This window comes from Molothrus ater, chromosome 10 (assembly GCF_012460135.2).
Source record: "Molothrus ater isolate BHLD 08-10-18 breed brown headed cowbird chromosome 10, BPBGC_Mater_1.1, whole genome shotgun sequence".
NCBI classification, from domain to species: domain Eukaryota; kingdom Metazoa; phylum Chordata; class Aves; order Passeriformes; family Icteridae; genus Molothrus; species Molothrus ater.
In genome coordinates, this window is record NC_050487.2 from 6,363,827 (window position 1) to 6,382,068 (window position 18,242).

The following is an 18,242-nucleotide window of genomic DNA, read 5'->3' on the forward strand; positions in this document are numbered from 1 at the left end:
CCCTTGCCAGCACAAGAATTGGGCTTTTAGATCCTCTCCATTTCCAAACAGGCAGGTGCTCTACCAGGGCATGCTGGAAACAGGCTTGAAAACTCTTCTGACGAGGCTTCTGAGAATTCCCTTGAAGTCCAGTCACCTAAAAAAAAACAAGAGGTACAAAATAAAATCCCTTAAATAATGTGTAGCCCTTGAACTTAGCAGCAAGGCAAGTTACTTACTGGGTTCCTCAGTGCAGGAGTTGCCATAACTTACACACAATTGGAGACTGAGCTTTCATCCCTGTGCCTCAGCAGCTGCATCTTGTTCCTTTTCATGACTCCAGTGATTTTTCCTTAGGAAGTGGGCCAGGTGATAAAGCAGTCAGTTTTCTTTAGCACTATAGAGATGAAATCTTTCTTGGGTTGGACAAAAATAGCACTTGCTCCCTGAGACATGGGAGTAACATGGACATTTTGTTTCAGGAATCTGTGAAACTCCATTTAGCCCAGCTGGTTGTTAGAACTTTGAAGCCTTTCCCATGGCAGTTTCTTCCCACAGACTCCAGGTCACTTCAGACGTATAGGGCAGAAGAGAGAAAGTCTTCTCCAACCTTGTGGCATTTCAAGAAATTGTAAGTTTTAGCAGTGCAGCTCTTGCATCTGGTGTGGGGCCTTCCCAGATTTACAGCAATCCCACATTCACCACCCCTCTACCCCCCCAACCAAACCACATGATGGTGGAGGGGAGAAAGAAGCCCAGAGAGGGTTTCCATCACTCTTGAGGCTGAGTGGGTAAGGGAGTGGGGTACAGGTCTGGTTGTGAAGCCTGGACTACATGAAAGCTACCTGTCAGTTTTGCCTTTAATAATTCCTTGAATTCCTACTACTACATGGGATGACAAAATGTGATGGTCCAAACAAGCACTTAAAAGAAAACTATAGTGAAGAGGGTGCTCATCATACTCATGATTTTGAATAGTTTATTAAATGAAAGGTGAAGCATCAGTTTTAAATTGTACAAAAGGAAAAAAAAACCTCATATTGTAAATGTACAATTTACAGAATTACTAGCAAAACCAATCAAGGAGACACTCATAATACAAAAACCTATTGACTGCAAACTGAACTGGAGACCCATTGCAGGTACCATGATAATAAATGTTTGTTATACAGTATTCTACAATGTTAAATTAGGAATCAGTTTTCCACACAGAGGACTGTGAAGCACAAGGTTTGTCTGAGACTCTGACTCAAAGTGGGCAGCATCTGTTGTGCCACCATGCTCACAGAGTGATCCTGGGACAGGTCCTGCAGCCATTCCTGCCCCCAGGCCGTGGGGGTGCACAGAGGGAGGTAACAGGGTTTATAAAGTTCCAGCTACTTCTTGGATTAATAGATCCCCAACCCACACTAAGGAATGGCTGAATTACCTGGTCAAACATTTTTGGCAACCGGGTGTGAGAACTGCGCGTGTTGTGAGAGCCGAGCTCAGCTGGGTGAGTGCTGGGCTGGGTGAATTTGGGCTCTTTCCCTGCCCACGCTGGGCACTGAGGGGTTGGGCTGGTGTCCAGTAAGCTTGAAACAGAAAAGGCTCCGTGATTATTCTGCAGTTGCTAAAACCAAAGCACCTCTGAAACTGCTGTGCTCCAAGTGGGTCAGTCTGCTTTGTATCCCAACTGCTACTGAGTGCAGAAAGATGAAGCTTTTGGGGCCAATTGTTGGAGATCTGCAGCTGTGGAGGGCCAGCACTGCTGGTGCCAGGCCAGGCTGGGTAAGGAGCAGCTACTACATCGAGTCATAAAATCGAAGCATAATGAAATTCCAAATTATTGAAGACATTGAAAAATATCTTAGTACAATGAATTAGCTGAGAATGTTTTGGGGTTTTTTTGGAATTTTTTTTGATGTTTTTAGCTTTTTTGAAAAATCATATTTTTTTCCAAAGAATTACTCTCAATATGCACAGTTAACACTGAAAATGTAGCTGTAGTCCATTGTAAGCTTAAGAACTTCACCATCTAAGCACAAATTTCTATGCAGCACATACAGTACTTCTAACTGGCAAAATTAATTTACAAAAATAGCGGAAAAGGGTATTTACGGCATGGAAAGTAGACTCTGTTTTATGGTACAGTTAAAATTACTTTTAGTATGCTAAAGTGATCCTTTCCCCCACCCTTGAACTATTTTTTTTTAATAGGAAAGTTGCTGTTTATGTACCTTGTGTTGGCAGGCTTGAAGTAGGTAGTAAAAACAGCAAAGTGATTACTTGAGAACCATTTGTGTGTTTTACTGAGAATACTTTATTTGCTGGTATAAGTTGCTAAAAATGCACAGAGCAAGTACCAATAGAAAATTTACTGGTTTTGTGTCCCCATGTGCTATATAAAATGAATGTTACACAGCATCTGTTGGAAAAGTGGCTTCATGGACATCTCTTACTTTATGTCCCATTATAAATAAAAATAAATCTTCTCAAGAGTATAAAATCTGGGTTTATCATATCAGAATCTGAAATTTTTTGGCAGAGATGCACGTCATTAGAATTCTAACCTCTTCTCTGAGAGTGTTCTTCTCCATGCCTATGAGAGGACATAAGCGTACCATAATGTTAATCAAATCCAGTGTGTTCCAAAACACTTTTCCGTAGCCAGAACGACCTGCTTACAGCAGCCTTGCTAGTCAGTGGCTGATAGGCATAGGTTTAATAAAAATGGCTAGCTTTGAAAACATAAAAAGGCAAATGTTAAAACCGTTTTAAATTGTACAGCAGAAAAATAAAGTTAAAAAAGTTCTGTTTTCACTCAATGTTGTTTTCAGAAAACATATGTAGAACAGTGTTTATTTTGACAGCTGTCTTAACAATTTAAAACTTCCTCCTCATCCAGAAAAAAAAAAAATCCGTATTAGGACAGTCAAGAACAGGGATACAAATGATTTTTTAGGTCAGCCCTTCTGAGGTGACTGGATTGGCCAACATTCCCGTGTGTCATTAAGAAGCTCCTCTTCTCTCCGTCACTACACCAAGGGGTTGACCTCAATCATTTGGTTAAAAATCAAACCGTATCACATCAAAAATGTGGTTTTCATACAAGCTATCACAGTATATAGGCCTCTAGCTCTAAACAATAGAGTTCCAAGTTTGTAAAAGGTCTTCGCCAGACTTCAGAACATGGGCATGCCAAATCCCTGCAAAGGGGGAAAAGACAGCGGTTACTGGGGGTGGGACACGAGCGGGGCTCACAGAAGCAGAAGGAGCCGGCCCTTACTGAATCGTCCTCGATGATCGCCGCCGAGTCGAAGAAGTCCGGCCGCAGCTCCGCGCGCTCGCGCCGGTTCCGCGACGGTGGCTGCAACACACGGGAGGGACTTGGAACAGCGCGGGGCACACGGAGCCCTGCCCGCCACAGGCCCCCTGTGCCTGCCCCCGCCTTCCCCCTGTGCCACAAAACCTCTGGGGCAAACACGTTATTGGAAGAATGGGGTAAAAGATGATGGACTCGAATTCTAACTCTGTGCTCATAGTTAAAGACTTGCCCAAGGTTCTTGTGACTTAAGGATGTTTCTGTATTGGGACTCTAGGCCAGACTGCACAGAAACTCCCTCTTAACTCTCTTCATGCTTCAAGTTCATAGCAAAACTTGAACTCTGACATGGTTAAAAATGGATTTATCAACAGAAAGGGTAGAGAACTTACTGAAATATTTCTGAGGCTTAAATAATTTGTGGTGTCCTTCCCCATGAGCACAAGAGTGTGAGCCTCACTGGCTTGATCAATTCCTTCCTTTCCTTGCATGTTACTTACTTGGTAATTACATGAGTGCTGGCAATAACCTCAGTATGCAGCAGCCTTTCACAAGACACTGTAGCCCAGTCCTAATATAACCTAGGGCTTGCTGTTTAGATGTGAAAGGAGAAACAGGCATAAAAATGGTGAGGTGTGTAGAGCAAACTGCTCCTTTATCCCATTTTACAAGGGAGGAGTCATTCCAGAGGGGAGGCCAGTTAAAGCTGTAAGTGCTGCAAGGAACTTCTCCCAGCAGTCAGCACAGAACTGGAAGGGACTGAGGCTGCCATTGATGATGGGACCTGTTTGGGAGCAACTCCTGTTTAAGGAGCTCCCACCCACACGCCAGCGTCTGTGCTCCCTCTGGCTGTGACCTACTGAGACCTCAAGTAAGGATCCCCTGCCCAGCCCACCTCCTCAAAATCAAACTAACCAGGAAAGGGAAGGAGAGGGACCCCTTGGCTGTGCCAGTCTGACACATCGTGGACGCAATAAAGAGCCTTGTCAGCACAGCCTGGAACTCATAACCTGATCCTTGTGGCCTGACAAGTCTGAGGTGTGTGATGCTGCTGCTGCCAAAAGCTGCCCAAGAACACAATCTTGGGAAGAAGAAGCACTAAGCAATGCTCCTTGTGTGGCTCTGGAACAAACCCCAGAGCCTCCAGCTGCAGGCTTGAGCCCAGTGGAAGTGCTCACATAATTTCCACTCTTAACATTCAGACAACCGGAGGCCAGACTCAAAATCTTGGAAATTTTTGTTTACACTTCTAAAATTCCTTTTAAATTAGCTTTCAGCTGTTTTAAACTTGCCATTGATAAGATTAACTGACCAGATCAATGACCATTGTGTCCTCAAATTCTTCATTCATGTCTTCTAGCTGGCCTCGTGAGGACATCATTACATCTTCAAAGATGGGCTCAGCGTCATCTTCCATTAGACCTCGTCTGATTAAAGAGAGAGAGTCATTTCCAGGCAGAAAAACTTCCCAGCCCTGATCTTTGTTATTAAAAAGAATGCTCAAATCCTATCATTTAATGCTGATGCTGAGGGCAAAGCCAACTGACTCTCTGGAATATCAAACAGAGGAAAATCACACATAAACTCCCCTCCCCAAACCCTGGCCCAGGCTGAAGCAGCAAGTCCCACTGACAGCACTATGACCAGCAATTGAAGTGGTTACAGGGCAGTAACTCCTCTTGTGTTTGCCTGCCCTTTTACCAAGGAGGAATGATCCTTTGCCAGGATCACTGGTAAAGCCCTGGGACCCCAGCAGTGCCTTCAAGCCCAGTTCCAAAGGCTGTAAGGATTCCAGCCCCTGTGCTGAAGGACTCGATCAGCACAGAGCATGTGGTGCCCCAGTGTTCACCCACATGTGTTCTCTCCATGACTGCACAGGGGGACACCTTTGCAAAAAAGGATGGAGAGCACAGCCACAGGAACTGGCTCGTGGGCAGAGCTCACAGGGAATTCACACAGCACACAAACCATGGAACCCTCTGAGGAATGGGGAACTGCACCCTCACTGGGCCTGGTGTCTGGCCACAGTCAGAGAATGGCAGTGCTGGGCTGGATCCATCCCAGCACTACAAACTGTCCCTCTGCCCTCACCACAAGGGTGAAATGGCACAGAAACCACTGGCCACAGCAGGAAAGGTAACATTTCACTGTGGTGGTGTGCACATGGTGCTGCTGAGGGCAGCAGCCTGTGAGCACTTACACTGCGTGCCTTACGCCACTTCTGCCTTTCATGTAGTTCATTCCTGTCCTGTCCTTTCGATTGAGATCCTCCAGCTTCTGCTGGCCCAGCCACGAGATCTGCATCTGGGGACTGACACACAGGGAGTAAGTTAGAACCCACAGCAGTAACAGTTCTGAGCTGCCTATTCTGGGGCTGTTTCTGTCTCCAAGTTCTGTGTCTGGCCCTGCTTCAGATTAGGATAATTAAATCCCATCCACCATTGTACACATCTTCTGGATTCCCTTCCACAGTCTGTCTCCTCTCACTGTTTGTGCACAAAAAAATCAATTAACTGTTGCAATAAAAGCAGGTATGGAAACACTGACATTGCTCCTTCATTAGAGGCAGGCACCTGGAGCGGGATCTAAATAATAACACCTCTAAAGTTTGTTGTTATTCAATAGTACTTCACTGTGTCAGATGAGGCAAAATATGAGCAAGAATGGATCCAAATTAGTAACTGACAAAAATGATTTTTACACAAATACCCTGATCAACTTAAGGGCCAGTACCTCACCCATGTGTAAATACCTTCCAGGCTGCACTGCTGATGCCACCAGCAGCCTGTGACCCACAGGCAGCCTGTGCTCACCTGCTGCATCCTGGCAGCACCTGCTGCCAACACCCACTGACAGAAAATAACCAATGTTTTCCCTGTAGATGGAGGTGATAAAATGGGAGCAAAGGGACAAAAAGAATATATCATTTAGGGCAATTACCTCAAATCAGGAATTACTACCTCAGCAGCTGGAAATTTAGAATATATCAGTCAGGGTGTCTGGAGAACCTTAACTCTGATATCAGGCAGGGTGAAAGGAATACTTACAGGTCTTCCAAAGAAACAATTCCACCCAGTCTGGGACACAAGCACTAGGATGATTTGACCAGAATTGCATGGCTGTGCTATGGGAGAGTTTTAACATAAGGAATTTCTACTATTATTCTATTACAACATATTTTTCTGGGACCTGAGGACAATCCAAGTATTGCTGAGCTGTAGTCAAGGCATTTCCAGGTGGCTTTGCAAATCACCACTGCATCTCTGGAGCCACAGGCTAACAGTATCACTGTAAACCACAAGCAATTCCTTTGCCTGGCTGACTGTACCTGATGCTGACATTGCAAGACTTACTTGTGTAAAAAATCCTGTTCAGATCCCTGCTCCGACTCATGCTCCTGGATCTGCTCTCCCATTTGTCTGGTGTTCTCTCTCAGGACAGTGGAGGTGAGCTGAGGTGTCTGCAGTGTCCCTGGAGTATGGATGTTCTCATTCCTATTCAGCCAGGAGCCTTCCAGGCTCTCATCTAGAGAGAGAGCACTGAAATCACTGCTCAGTTCTGACCACATGCAGGGCAGCATTCAAACAAGTGTGCACTGAGGGATCACCTGGATAAATGCTTGGGATTGTAAGATTTTCAGTTCTAATCTTAGATTCTGTTATTTAAAGTATTACTAGCCTCTATTCCCAGCAATAACAACAATTTAAAGTGAACAAACACAAACCACATTGCAAACAAAGTCATACTTCAGCACAGCCTCAGCTGCTGGGTATCCTGAACATAAACAAGCAAGGTAATTCCCAATTCCTGAGTTTACAATTGGAGACTGTTAATCTCATGCAACCAAGATACAGTTAAACACTAAGACAAGGTGGAGCACAAACCCCAAAATCTGGTACTCCAGATCTTTAGAACTGTCAGAACCACTGGAGTGGAGCAGGGAGGGGACACTTAGCAATAAAAATGAGATGAAGATGACTGATGGTCTAGCTGGGATCCTGTGCTTATGTTGGGAAGGGAGCAAAGCAGAGAGGAGGGAAGAGGGAGGACTTGAGAATGGATTAGAGCAGGAAGCTTGCAGCCAGAGAAACACAGAAATGAATTCAGTTGCTGGAGTGAAAGACAGGAGATGACAACAGAGATGATGAGATCACAGATTTACTAGCAGGAAATGTGTGGTGAGAAAAGTAGATGGGGATCTCCATGGATCTGTTCACTCTTCCATTGCCTTTTATTACCCTTTAGGTATAAATGTTGTCTAAGAAGCTGCCTATTTATTCTCAATTTTACTTTTCAATCATTTTTATGTTAGGGATTTAAAAAAACAAAAACAAACTATTGATTTCCTTAAGGCATCTTGAAGAAATGTCACAGAGCACATTTCCTCTCAGAAGCAAAAGGGAATGTTCTCCAAGCCAGTCTGTGCTGGATCTAGGTGAGAAAGGAACCAGAGGGGATGGATATGGTCCTTTGATACCACAGTAATTTCTGCAGTGACCTTTCTCCTGTTAGATCCTTTAGAGTGGAAATTAAAGAAACAAAAACAAAAAAAGGAGATTCTCAGATGGAAAGTGTTGGAAATCAATTCTCCCTTCTCCTGACCACTGAAAGGGGGTGACACAAAAGAGTATGAGATAAGGAAAGCCTAAAAACTGCATCTTAAGCCTGAGATTTGCCTTACTGGGAGACAAAGATGCTACTACACAGCCCAGGGTAAAAAAAATAAGATATTGGTAAAATACAAGAGAATAGAATGAAAATGGCAACAAGAGGAAAGAAAGAAACCTCAGTGGCTGAATTCAGTGAAAATCTTGGCGTCCTGAAAGAAGAAAAACAGTGCCTGAAGAAAGGAGCCAGTATTTGATGTACCTACACTGGAGGCTGGCTGAGAAGGACCTGGTGAGAAGGACCTGGTGCAGGGACTGCTCACCATGAGCTGCAGTGGACCTGGCTGTATGGGCAAACTTCTGAGGAATATTATGGGAAATTGCTGTATATTCAGGCAAATGGGCACCATATTCCTTACTGAGGGATTACTGTCATAGATACTGAACTTGGAAAACCCCTGAAGTTTAAGATCTCACTCAGATCTACTGTATAGTGGAACAGCAAATTAGTATTCACAAAAGTCCACACTACAGCACACAGACTGACCAGGAACAGATGCAGCCTTGTAAGAAATTTGCTATCACAGCCAGATTCCTGATGAACACATCTGAGGTCCCAGAAAGAGTAAATGCAGACAACACTAGGTATCAGTACGATTTTAAACAAATATGGTGTCTTTTTAGTGTCCCCAATGGCCATGCAACAACAGAGATCTGTTCTCAGAATTTCTGCCTGGAATCTGCTCCAAATCCCTGAGAATTAACAATTTCCCAGAGGGAACCACAGGCAGAAATCCAGCAGTCCAGGAGTGAGAAAGAGCAGGTAACTCCACAAACACCAGCAGTAACAGCTTTTAACAGTTCTGATTGCCAATTTTGGTCAAGACAAGCAAGAGCAGGGGGCTGAGTTGGTATTTCCATTAAAGACCCGTCCAGGCCTGACAGAACCAGCAGAACAGATGCCTTGTTCTGCCACATCCAGAACATATCAGGTATTTCTGCATGAACTGGTAGAGCCCCCTCTCCTGAGTGTCCAGCATGCCAAAGCCCTGTGCCCTCACAAACCTTCCACTCTCTTTTTGTGGAGGGGGGGTCGGCCCTTCTTGTTCCTCACGGAGGAGGCCTTGCTGCTGCTGCTGCCGCTGTTCACAGACATCCTGTCGTCCTCGCCGCCCGTCACCAGCGAGTTCCGGTACGAGATCAGCGGCAGCCACACGTCCTCTCTTCTCTCCATCATCTGCTCTGTCAGGAACTTCTCCAAGTAGGTGTGCCTGGAAAGGAAACACAGGGGCTACAGAGGGCAGCAATCTCCCCACAGACACCTGGATGTGGCCGCTGTGTCAGCAGCCAGGCTGCATCAGAGCCACTGCTGCAAGGATGCAGGATGTCCTTTGGCATCCTGGAACAAGAGAAATGGGTTCATCAAATGCAGGCATTTATTTTTCCATAAAAAGTCTGAACACCTGCTCCACTGCCATGGAAAGTCCAGTGCACACATGTTAACTGAAAGGAGGAGCCAACAACTCCCTCCTGTCTGGAGGGCATAGGAACTGTTTTTCCATTGATTATTTAATTATGGAATCAGAAGTAATCTCTAAAATGAACATGCAAATCTACATAAATGTGATTCTAATGAGTTTGGCTGCAGAGCCAAACATTCAGAAGTTTGGTAAGAGAACTCAGGTACTTCAGCATCACTTCCTGCACCCCTCAGTCACAATTTCCTTTAACACCACCTTACCAGGTTGCCAGCAGTGGGAGTCAACTCCACACATTCCACATGGAAAGGCAGAGGTTTCCTCTGTTAGCTCATGGCAGCTCGGAGTTGTTACCCAGCCCAGCTCCAGAACAGGCCCAGGAGCCACAGTGCTCATGGGAGGGTGACATCACATCAGTTTTTTATTCAGTGAATGGCATAACTTTGTTCAAGAAACAGCAGGTTCCTGTCTACTCTTTTATTGAATATTGTCAATGCTTCCTCCTTCCCTTTTCCATGTGTATAACTCCCAAACCTGGCAGCAATGGTAAAGTCTTAGTGCATTCTCTATTTTACAGTACCCAACTGTGCCACTCGAGTGATTCATGGCTTCAGAGAATCTACCTGCAGAAGAGTCTTGGAAAGTAAGAAGTTTTTCTACCTCCAGTTTGTATTTAGAGAACCAGATTGCATGTTTATGGCCAAATTGTGAAGGAGGAAAACAACACCACTTGGGAGCTCTTTACTGCCTGGATGCCAAACTCGAGACATCTTGTGCTCAGCATTTTGGGGGAGCTTCACACTGGCACTTCCTATCAACTCTGAGCTCAGTGGACTTCACCCATGCCGAGGCTCTACCTCAGCTGACACCCACAAGTCAGTGTTCCGTCTCAGCCAACTGTGTCTTTGAGAGAAATAAATGGAAATAAGTGCCTCCAAGGACAATCTCCTCTGTTCTGTCCTACATTAGTTCCTCAGGATTTCCCTGCCTCTATCTGCCTTAATGGGTTTGTAACAGAGTGTTAGTACAAATTCTTTTTCTGCAGCTGTATGAGTCTGGCACCTTACATTAACAGTTTTATGTGAAATCCATAGATTTGAATAAATCCATAAATGGCTATCACCACTTCTGAAGGTTACTATAAAATGAGTAGCCAGATTAACAGGCTAGGGAAACTAAATTAAATCAGTGTGGCTGCATCACTCCCAAACTGGAAGCTTCTCCCTTTTCCAGGCCCAGAGGAAAAGGCCAGCAGCCCAGCAGAAGGAAGCAGAAGCCCTGTGGAATAGCAGTGTGTGCTGCAGCCTGTCAGGAAGGGTGTCCTGGACAGTGCCCTGACACCTGCAGAGCCTCAGGTGGATGATTTGGGGGTTGAGGCAGAGAAGCCAAGCTGGAGAACCTGGGCAGGCAGGCAGCCACGTGTTCCTGAGAGTGTGAGGGCTCCAGAGCACTTCTGGCTGCAGCCAAGAGTCCTTTGCTGAGGCTGGGGAGGGCCTCTGGGCAGGGAGGGAGGGAAGTGATGCTGAACATGAGACTTCTCCAGCAGATGGTGGTCATGGACCTTCCTGCACACAGGCAGCCCCTGTGGTGGGGGAGAGGTCCCTATGGATTGGAGGAGAAAAGGGGAAATTCAGCATCCCCCTCCTGTCCTGTCAGTGGAGCACTCTGGGCAGGAGTGGAGCCACCTCCACAGAATCCTTACATGTCAGCAAATTGTGCTGACCCTTCTCATGGTCACCACAGCCCGTGGGGTCTGGGGCAGGGCTGAACTCATCCCAACACAGCAGGCTGGCACAGATCAGGACCTATTTCTTTTCATGATCACCAGATTGAGCTGAGGTCAATAGCTCAGGTATAGATAGTCCACCACAGCAATCCTTATACTCCTGCAGGAGCAGCCACTGGTTGTGCATGTGCGCAGGGGAACCTTTGAGAAAGAATTTAAATGGCAACATGGAAGGTGAAGGAACAGAATATCCCCAAGAACTGAATTTCACTCAAAGCTCAGGTGAACAGAAGCTGTCAGGGGCAGTATGATGTAACTTTAAATGTCAGACACTGGAAACTTGTGGAAGGGATGACTCTGCTGAAAGGCTACACTTCACTAAATTCAACAGGAAACAGGCCAGTGGCACTTTGACCACCACGTGGAGAACCTACAGCTCAGCTAAGAAGACAAGCCATAAAATCCTTTTATCCTTAAGTCCTGTCCTGAGCAAGAGGATAGAGGCTGACAAGATTCCAGGATATAACAATGGAGATGCACAAATGGAGTGCCAAGCCAGCCTAACTGGATCATCCCATTCCCTAGCTCCTTTAACTGTTTGTCCTACAGTGTTCACTGACTTGAGAAATTATTGATACAACGAAAAAGTGAAATTGTTTCAAGTGTGTACACATTAAAAATTATACAAAATTAACCAAGCTGCATTTTTTACTGCACAGATAAAGCTGTAATGTTCACAGCTGTTAACCCTAATAGAAAAGTCCTTTAAAAGAAATGTCTTCACAGAAAAACATCTGTCAAACCTTCACAGCAAGGTCTGACAGAAAGAGTCAGTTGAGGCCATTCCAGCTGATTTTTGACTAACACTCAGTGGGGTCACAGAACTGACTTGAAAGGCACCTATAGCCATAAATCAACAGATCTGGCAACTGCACTTCTAAACTGGTCATAAAGTTATTCAGTGAATTTAGTTTCACACTGGGCACATAGTGCTTGGCTGATGTTTCACTGGAGTCCTTCCAATATATTAAAAGAAACAACAAATATAGGTTTACAATTTCTGTAAATAAAGACAGAAATGTGTTTCTGCAGTGGTGACAACCTGTAAATTCCCTGCACTGCTAATGTGTAATTTCTTTTCTTCTAGCAAAAAAAAAAGACTTTTTATTTTCAATATCCCATGAGAAATTTTCAATAACATTGTTTTGGGAGGTCTCAAACTCATCTCATTAGCGGGTCTGATTTTTCTTTTCCCATTTAGTTTTATTACTTTAAAACACAAAAAGATGAGTAAGTATGTATGTGAAATGTCTCAGGGACTTTCTGCAGCCTGGTTAGATTGTAGAGACCTCAAAGGAAAGAGCTGGAACCCACAGTGCAGGGATTAACAGAGCCCAGGGAAGAAAACACAGCATTACTTACACAGTCTTTTTGTCCTGTCGCAGGAGTTTGGAAGAAAATTCACTGAGCACTTCCAGGAAAGCAAGGTTAGGAGGTGGATAGTCTTGTCCTTTCTGATTCTGGTACTTGAAGGCAAACTCTATGCCATCTCTACAGTACAGAAATATTAACATGTTCAGACATTTGCAACAAAAACATCAAAAAAACCCCAAAACCCAAAAAAGCAGAAAAAAAAGCCCAACCCAACACTCAAACAAGTTGCCCTAAATCTGAGCTGTCATGAAGCTGTTTGAATCCTCAGGTCCCATCACAATGTAATTCCCCATTAGCAGCAAGCAGCAGCTTTTGGACCAAGGGGAATGCAGAGCTCCCTGTGGATTTGTGGATTTACCCTCAGATAAGCACGTGGCCAGTCCCTGTCAGAGGGAACTTGCCCAGGGAGGGAACTGGGCAGAGCAGCCCAGGGCAGGAGCTCCATGCAATGTGTCAGATCAAAGAGGAGCCAACCTCTGCAGCCAGAGCAGAGACCTGAGAGCCCAGAGCAGGGACACGCTCGGTTCTGCTCTGTCACCTGTGACTGCAGAGATCACTGTCCCTTCCCTCACCCAGCAAGGCACAAGTGTCCCTGACTCCTGCCTGCCTGAGGACAGTGCCTGGTGCATCCTCACCTGGTGCTGATCTCGGTCTCAAGGACTGAGTCTCTGGGACACCAAACCTTAGCATTTGAACTTTTTTATGGCATGACAAAGTCATAATTTAAATTTAGCAGAACCTTTCCATGCTTTTCTATGCAGCAGTTACATAAAAATTTTCAGTCCACTTTAAAAGATTTCCAAAATATTTTCAGAGAATCTTTTCATAACAGCCCTTGGTTCCTCCAGAATCCACAGTGGTGTGGAACAAAGAACCATCCTCAGTTGTTACACATAACCCACTGGAGATAAACATAACCATGCCAATTAATTTCAATAAATAATTATGTAGCAGCTAGTTTGTTTCCTTTCTACCTACATACATGTAGACCCCTCCAATTAAGCAGAAAAAAATATATAATTATTCCATTGCCTGCTGAGATTATGTATCCTGAGAAAGGAATGCTGAACAAGAGTTTTAATCTGAAGTAGTGTAAAAATCTAGTTTATTTACCACCACTCACTTGTGTAGTGTGGCCACAGCTTCTCTTGTCTTGATCTGATCCAAGCCAAAAGTGAGGGCAAACCGCCGGGCCAGCTCCTTAATGCCACTGACGTGGGCAGATGTCCTGTCCAGGTTGGGACCTTGCTCCTGAACAAGCTCATTGAACAGCTGCAGAGAGAGTTCAGAGGTTGACACCTGTGAGCTGGGAAACTCTTTTATTGAGAAAGACTTGGGTTCTAAACCTGCTCCATCTGAGAATGGCCTTTGTGATGACTGAGACATAACGGAGTCCCTGTCACCTGCCAGATTTTCTTCTGTCCCTCTGCTGTTTGCCAGCTGTCCCCATCTTGTACTTGTGTGGAGTCATTTTGGTGGAATTCTGCACCCACCCTCCCTGAATTCCATCCATCATTCTCCCAACTCATCAAGAAGGTCCTGCATTCTCGTGCTGTTCCCTTAAGCACCTCCATCACCCATCAGACCTGGTGGTGCTCTGAATTTGGGCATCCAAACTGCAGCTCCTCCACTGTAACCTCAGTGCCTCTTTGCCCAGCACTGCTGCCTCCAAGGCTCTCCCAGCGCAGTATTGAAGTGCTTGATGCTTTTCCAGCCAGTTCCACCTCTCCTGGCACTGCCATTTACACCCCATCTCTCACTGGATGCTGAGAGCAGTGCCAGTGAGGATATTAAACCAGTGCCAGTGAGGATATTAAACCAGTGCCAGTGAGGATATTAATCCAGTGCCAGTGAGGATATTAAATCAGGCTCCATTACAGCCACTGTTTCTCTCATCTCCACAAGCCCTGTTACCATGTAATTAATGACAGCAGCTTAATTGGACAGGATTCCTTCTTGACAAATCCACACTGGTTGCTACCTGTCACTGAGGCACTTGCAAAGAGCTCCTCTCATTGCTTTTTTCATGGAATTTTGTCAGCCTGACTGATCTGTGGCAGCTGCTTCCTCCTCTCCAAGTTTTACAGACATGGGCTGCTTTGACACTCCCTGATTCTTCTGGAAGTACATCTGTTTTTCTCAGGTTTGCACAGATCTCTCTCAGCTTCCAGATTGCTACAGCAAATCCCTTAGGAAGGGATTTTGGGAGGTCCAGCTCATTTGAAAGCATCTAATTAGCAGAAGTAATTTCTCTGTGCAATGGCTATAGCTGGTACTTCAAGGGCCTAAGTGGTATTTAGTGCACTTTGTGCTGTTTGCTTGATAGATTTCATCACCAGGCAGTAATTTATGGGTGATGTAAAGAGAATTTTTCTGGGAAAAAACATGTCTAACAGTATTGGAAGACTTAATTAGCTTGAAATTTGAAAAATTCATCAATATTTAGACAAAGTATAAGGAAGATGCATTACTTCAGCAAATGCTAAGAAGAAAAAGCCATCCTAATTCTTCTTGTTGACTCAGGATCAATAAAAAATGCCATGAATCAGCTTGGACCAAACTGCCTCCAAGGCTCTTCTCTCCTTCCCTTCCATTTTTACCTGCCCAAGCTTTGCCAGTGTGGGCCTATGGAGACAGAGATTACTGAGACACAGAGGCAGTGACAGCCTGAACTGGGGAGCAGGAAAATGAAGAAAATGTCCTAAGGAAGTGCAGCATTTCTGCTTCCCTGTAAAGTGTGTCAGAGGAAATCCTGGCCAGGGCTTTTTGCAATGAGGCATTTCTAACCAAAAAATCAATGCTCTTACCTGTTGCAAACTGAGAATGAGTGTCTTTGCACACTGGATTTTATCAATTTGCCTGGTTTTGCTCAGGGTTTCCTTAATGATATCTCCGTAGTCATTGTAGTACTAAGAACAAATGTGAAAAAAAATCAAAAACTTTAAATCAAATTTCTTATGCAATTTCTTACAGATTTCCCAAGAGAAAGATTACTTGTAATTCTTGATTTGAAAAGGCAGCAGTTGCTCAAATCCAGATTTTTGGTGTGAGCAGGGGCAACGTTTCAGTATCAAAATTTAAACCCAGCTCTGTGATAAGGTAGAGAACTTCTGTGTTTATTATTTTTTGTAACAAACATGTTGAAAACCAAACAAAAGAGCATTTCCTGCCCCAAACTAAGCACTTGATGAAGGTGACCCATGGCTGCCAATTCCAAGCAACAACATGACATTGATCCAACACCCCTAAGAAGCAGGTGTGAACAGACACCAGCACAGAGGTTTGTGCTCCTTGTACACTGGGGGGAAAGGAATTCACTAAAGCCAAAAAGTGGAGTAAGGAATGATTCAGCATGGAGTGCTGCTTCTCTTTCTGTTAACAGAAAGGTTGCTGAAAGCCACAGTGGTGCTGCCCATCTGGGTAGAAAAGCTGTATTATCATTACAAATTCCAAGTTGAGATAAGTTTTTTGTCCAACAGTATTCTTTCAGCCTCACTGATGTTCTACATTTGCAGTCACTTATTTTCATTCCCTCTAAAATACTGCTTTTGACTTCTTTGGTACTAATTTAAATTAAATTTCTCTCCCTCTCCCCCAGTCTTAAGAAAAGGAGGGGTGTGGGGAGAGGAGAAGCCCAACCTAGAGCAGCAGGGAGGGAACTCACCCCGATGGTGACAGCTCCAGTTTCAAACTCCCACTCTGGCAAACAACCCCTAAGCAAGACTAACCCTGACTGATGGCTACCGTGTGTCCTGGGAACTTTACTGTGCTGTGTGTGCCTGATGAACAGGAGAATTTCAAGTTAAACCGTTTATGTTTCACATCAACATCTCAAACAGTGTCTAGAATAAAGGATCTGCTGGATTGTCACCTCTGTGATGACAATCCCCTGCAGGGACAGGTGGGACAGCACCTGAGGGGTCAGTGGCAGGACTGATGTGCCTGTTCTGGCAGGTGAACCCCCATGCACAGGGGCAGCAGGAGCTCAGGTCCTTCTGACCCCCACTGGGCCTAAAAGCTCTGGGGAAGCAGCCAAAGCTGAGAAGACACTCAGTCACCACAGACCCACTTACAGCACAACCACACAGAGCTTTTTGTTCCTGCTGTCCTGTTTAAAGCAACCTCCTCTGACAAGAACCCTGCTGCCTCAGGGCAAGCACCAAGCCTGGGACACTGACAGTGAAACATGGCATGGAACAGGTAAAACTTCCTGGGGATTCTAGAGATGGATCTGAGGAGCAGGGGAAGAAACTCTCTGTAGAGTGGAGCCTCTCTGGAAATGCTCAGCACCTCAGGAGCAGCTTTAGGTGCTGCCCTAAACAAAGCACATGTGCTCCAAGGAGGGTGAGGTCAGAGCTCGCTGCTGCTCAGTGCCAGGTGTTGTGTAGAAAGGAGAAAGTACCACACAGGATCAAATAAAGCTGAAAAAGCTTTCAGGAGTGTTTGGGCTGTAACACATCCCTGGCAGGGCTGGCAGAAGCCCTAACACTGCAGACTGGGCTCAGTCAGGGCAGGAGGATGCAGGGCCTGTACCTTCATATAGTGTTTGAAGATATCTGCTGCTGCATGCATGTCCACAATGTCATAAATTATCAGCTTGCTAAAGGCAGCCAGAAGGTTTCTTCTCTTATGTAAAGCTTCTATTTTGTTGGCTTCATCTTCTTCATCTCCCTCTGAAAGCATCATCAGAATCTTTGTAAGTAACTGTTAAGTTCTAAAACAACATTATCAAAGGGGAGCTTTTAGAAAAAAATCAATTCTTGAAGCAAGAAGGATTGTTGGAGAAGAAGCTAAAATGAAAGGTGGTAAGTCTTGAGTCCTGCCTACTTGGAAACTTCCAGGGAAGTTTAGGAACATGACACACCAGTGACCAAGGCTGTTCTCCATAATCCTCAGGAGATCCTGGATATAGTCCACATCAAACTGAGTCATTTATTTCCTATAGCCTGTGAAAGGCCACAGTGAACTCTTGCTGAATGCTCTTGCTTAACTTCTCAAACACAGGACATTCACAGAGGCTCCATTAATATGACCAAGCTATAAATATTTAACAAAAGAAAAATCAGAAGCACCAGTACTTCTGCATGCCTTAGATTTTCAGATGTGAAATCAATGCTCTGAACAACAGGAAGTAAAATCCAGTTGTAAGAAGCATTAATATTGAATAGCAATGCCATAAATATTAAGTTCCTATGCAATAGGGACTTAAATGCTATAAACATTAAGTCCCTATTTACTCTGTGAATGAAAAATAAACTACAAAGATAAAATCTTAAATATAGTTATTATACATAAAAGCATATTCCACAACTTGTATAAGAAATTTCAGAGTAGTGACCTTCCAAAAATAAAGTAGGAATACTTCTGAAAACATCTGAACAAACTGATCAGAAAATTCTATTTTCTCCTTTCTTCTGTGTCTGGTATGAAAAAAAAGCTAAACATACCCATGCTCTGATTTTCATCATCTTGGTCAATAAACACATGATCCATGACAAAACTGAGAAGTTCTGACTGGAGGCCTGAGTCTGGATTGAACACCAAAGGCTGGAGCCCTTCCCGACCTCCCGTCATCAGCTGGTGACTAAAAATCATCAGGAGATCACAGAGCAGCATGAAAGCCTGCAAGGCAGAAGAGAATGAATGCAGTGAAAAGTCAAGAAAGGCAAACATAAGGTACCATTGACCTAATTTCCAGATATCCCCTGCTACTA

At 44.6% G+C, this 18,242-nt stretch overlaps 1 protein-coding gene across 1 annotated transcript in view; it reads right to left on the reverse strand.

Annotated features, from left to right (window-relative positions):
* Positions 1-944: 944 nt before the first annotated feature.
* Positions 945-18,242, reverse strand: part of STAG1 (stromal antigen 1) — a 154,075-nt gene continuing 136,777 nt past the window's right edge. Inside the window, exons 24-34 of the mRNA XM_036389252.2 lie at positions 17,976-18,150; positions 17,062-17,201; positions 15,336-15,437; positions 13,652-13,800; positions 12,517-12,645; positions 8,956-9,161; positions 6,637-6,808; positions 5,484-5,594; positions 4,596-4,710; positions 3,248-3,328; positions 945-3,167 (exon numbers count right to left, since the gene is read on the reverse strand). Coding sequence (XP_036245145.1) covers positions 3,144-3,167; positions 3,248-3,328; positions 4,596-4,710; positions 5,484-5,594; positions 6,637-6,808; positions 8,956-9,161; positions 12,517-12,645; positions 13,652-13,800; positions 15,336-15,437; positions 17,062-17,201; positions 17,976-18,150 — 1,404 coding nt within the window. The 3' untranslated portion in view covers positions 945-3,143. The remainder of the gene's footprint in view (positions 3,168-3,247; positions 3,329-4,595; positions 4,711-5,483; positions 5,595-6,636; positions 6,809-8,955; positions 9,162-12,516; positions 12,646-13,651; positions 13,801-15,335; positions 15,438-17,061; positions 17,202-17,975; positions 18,151-18,242) is intronic.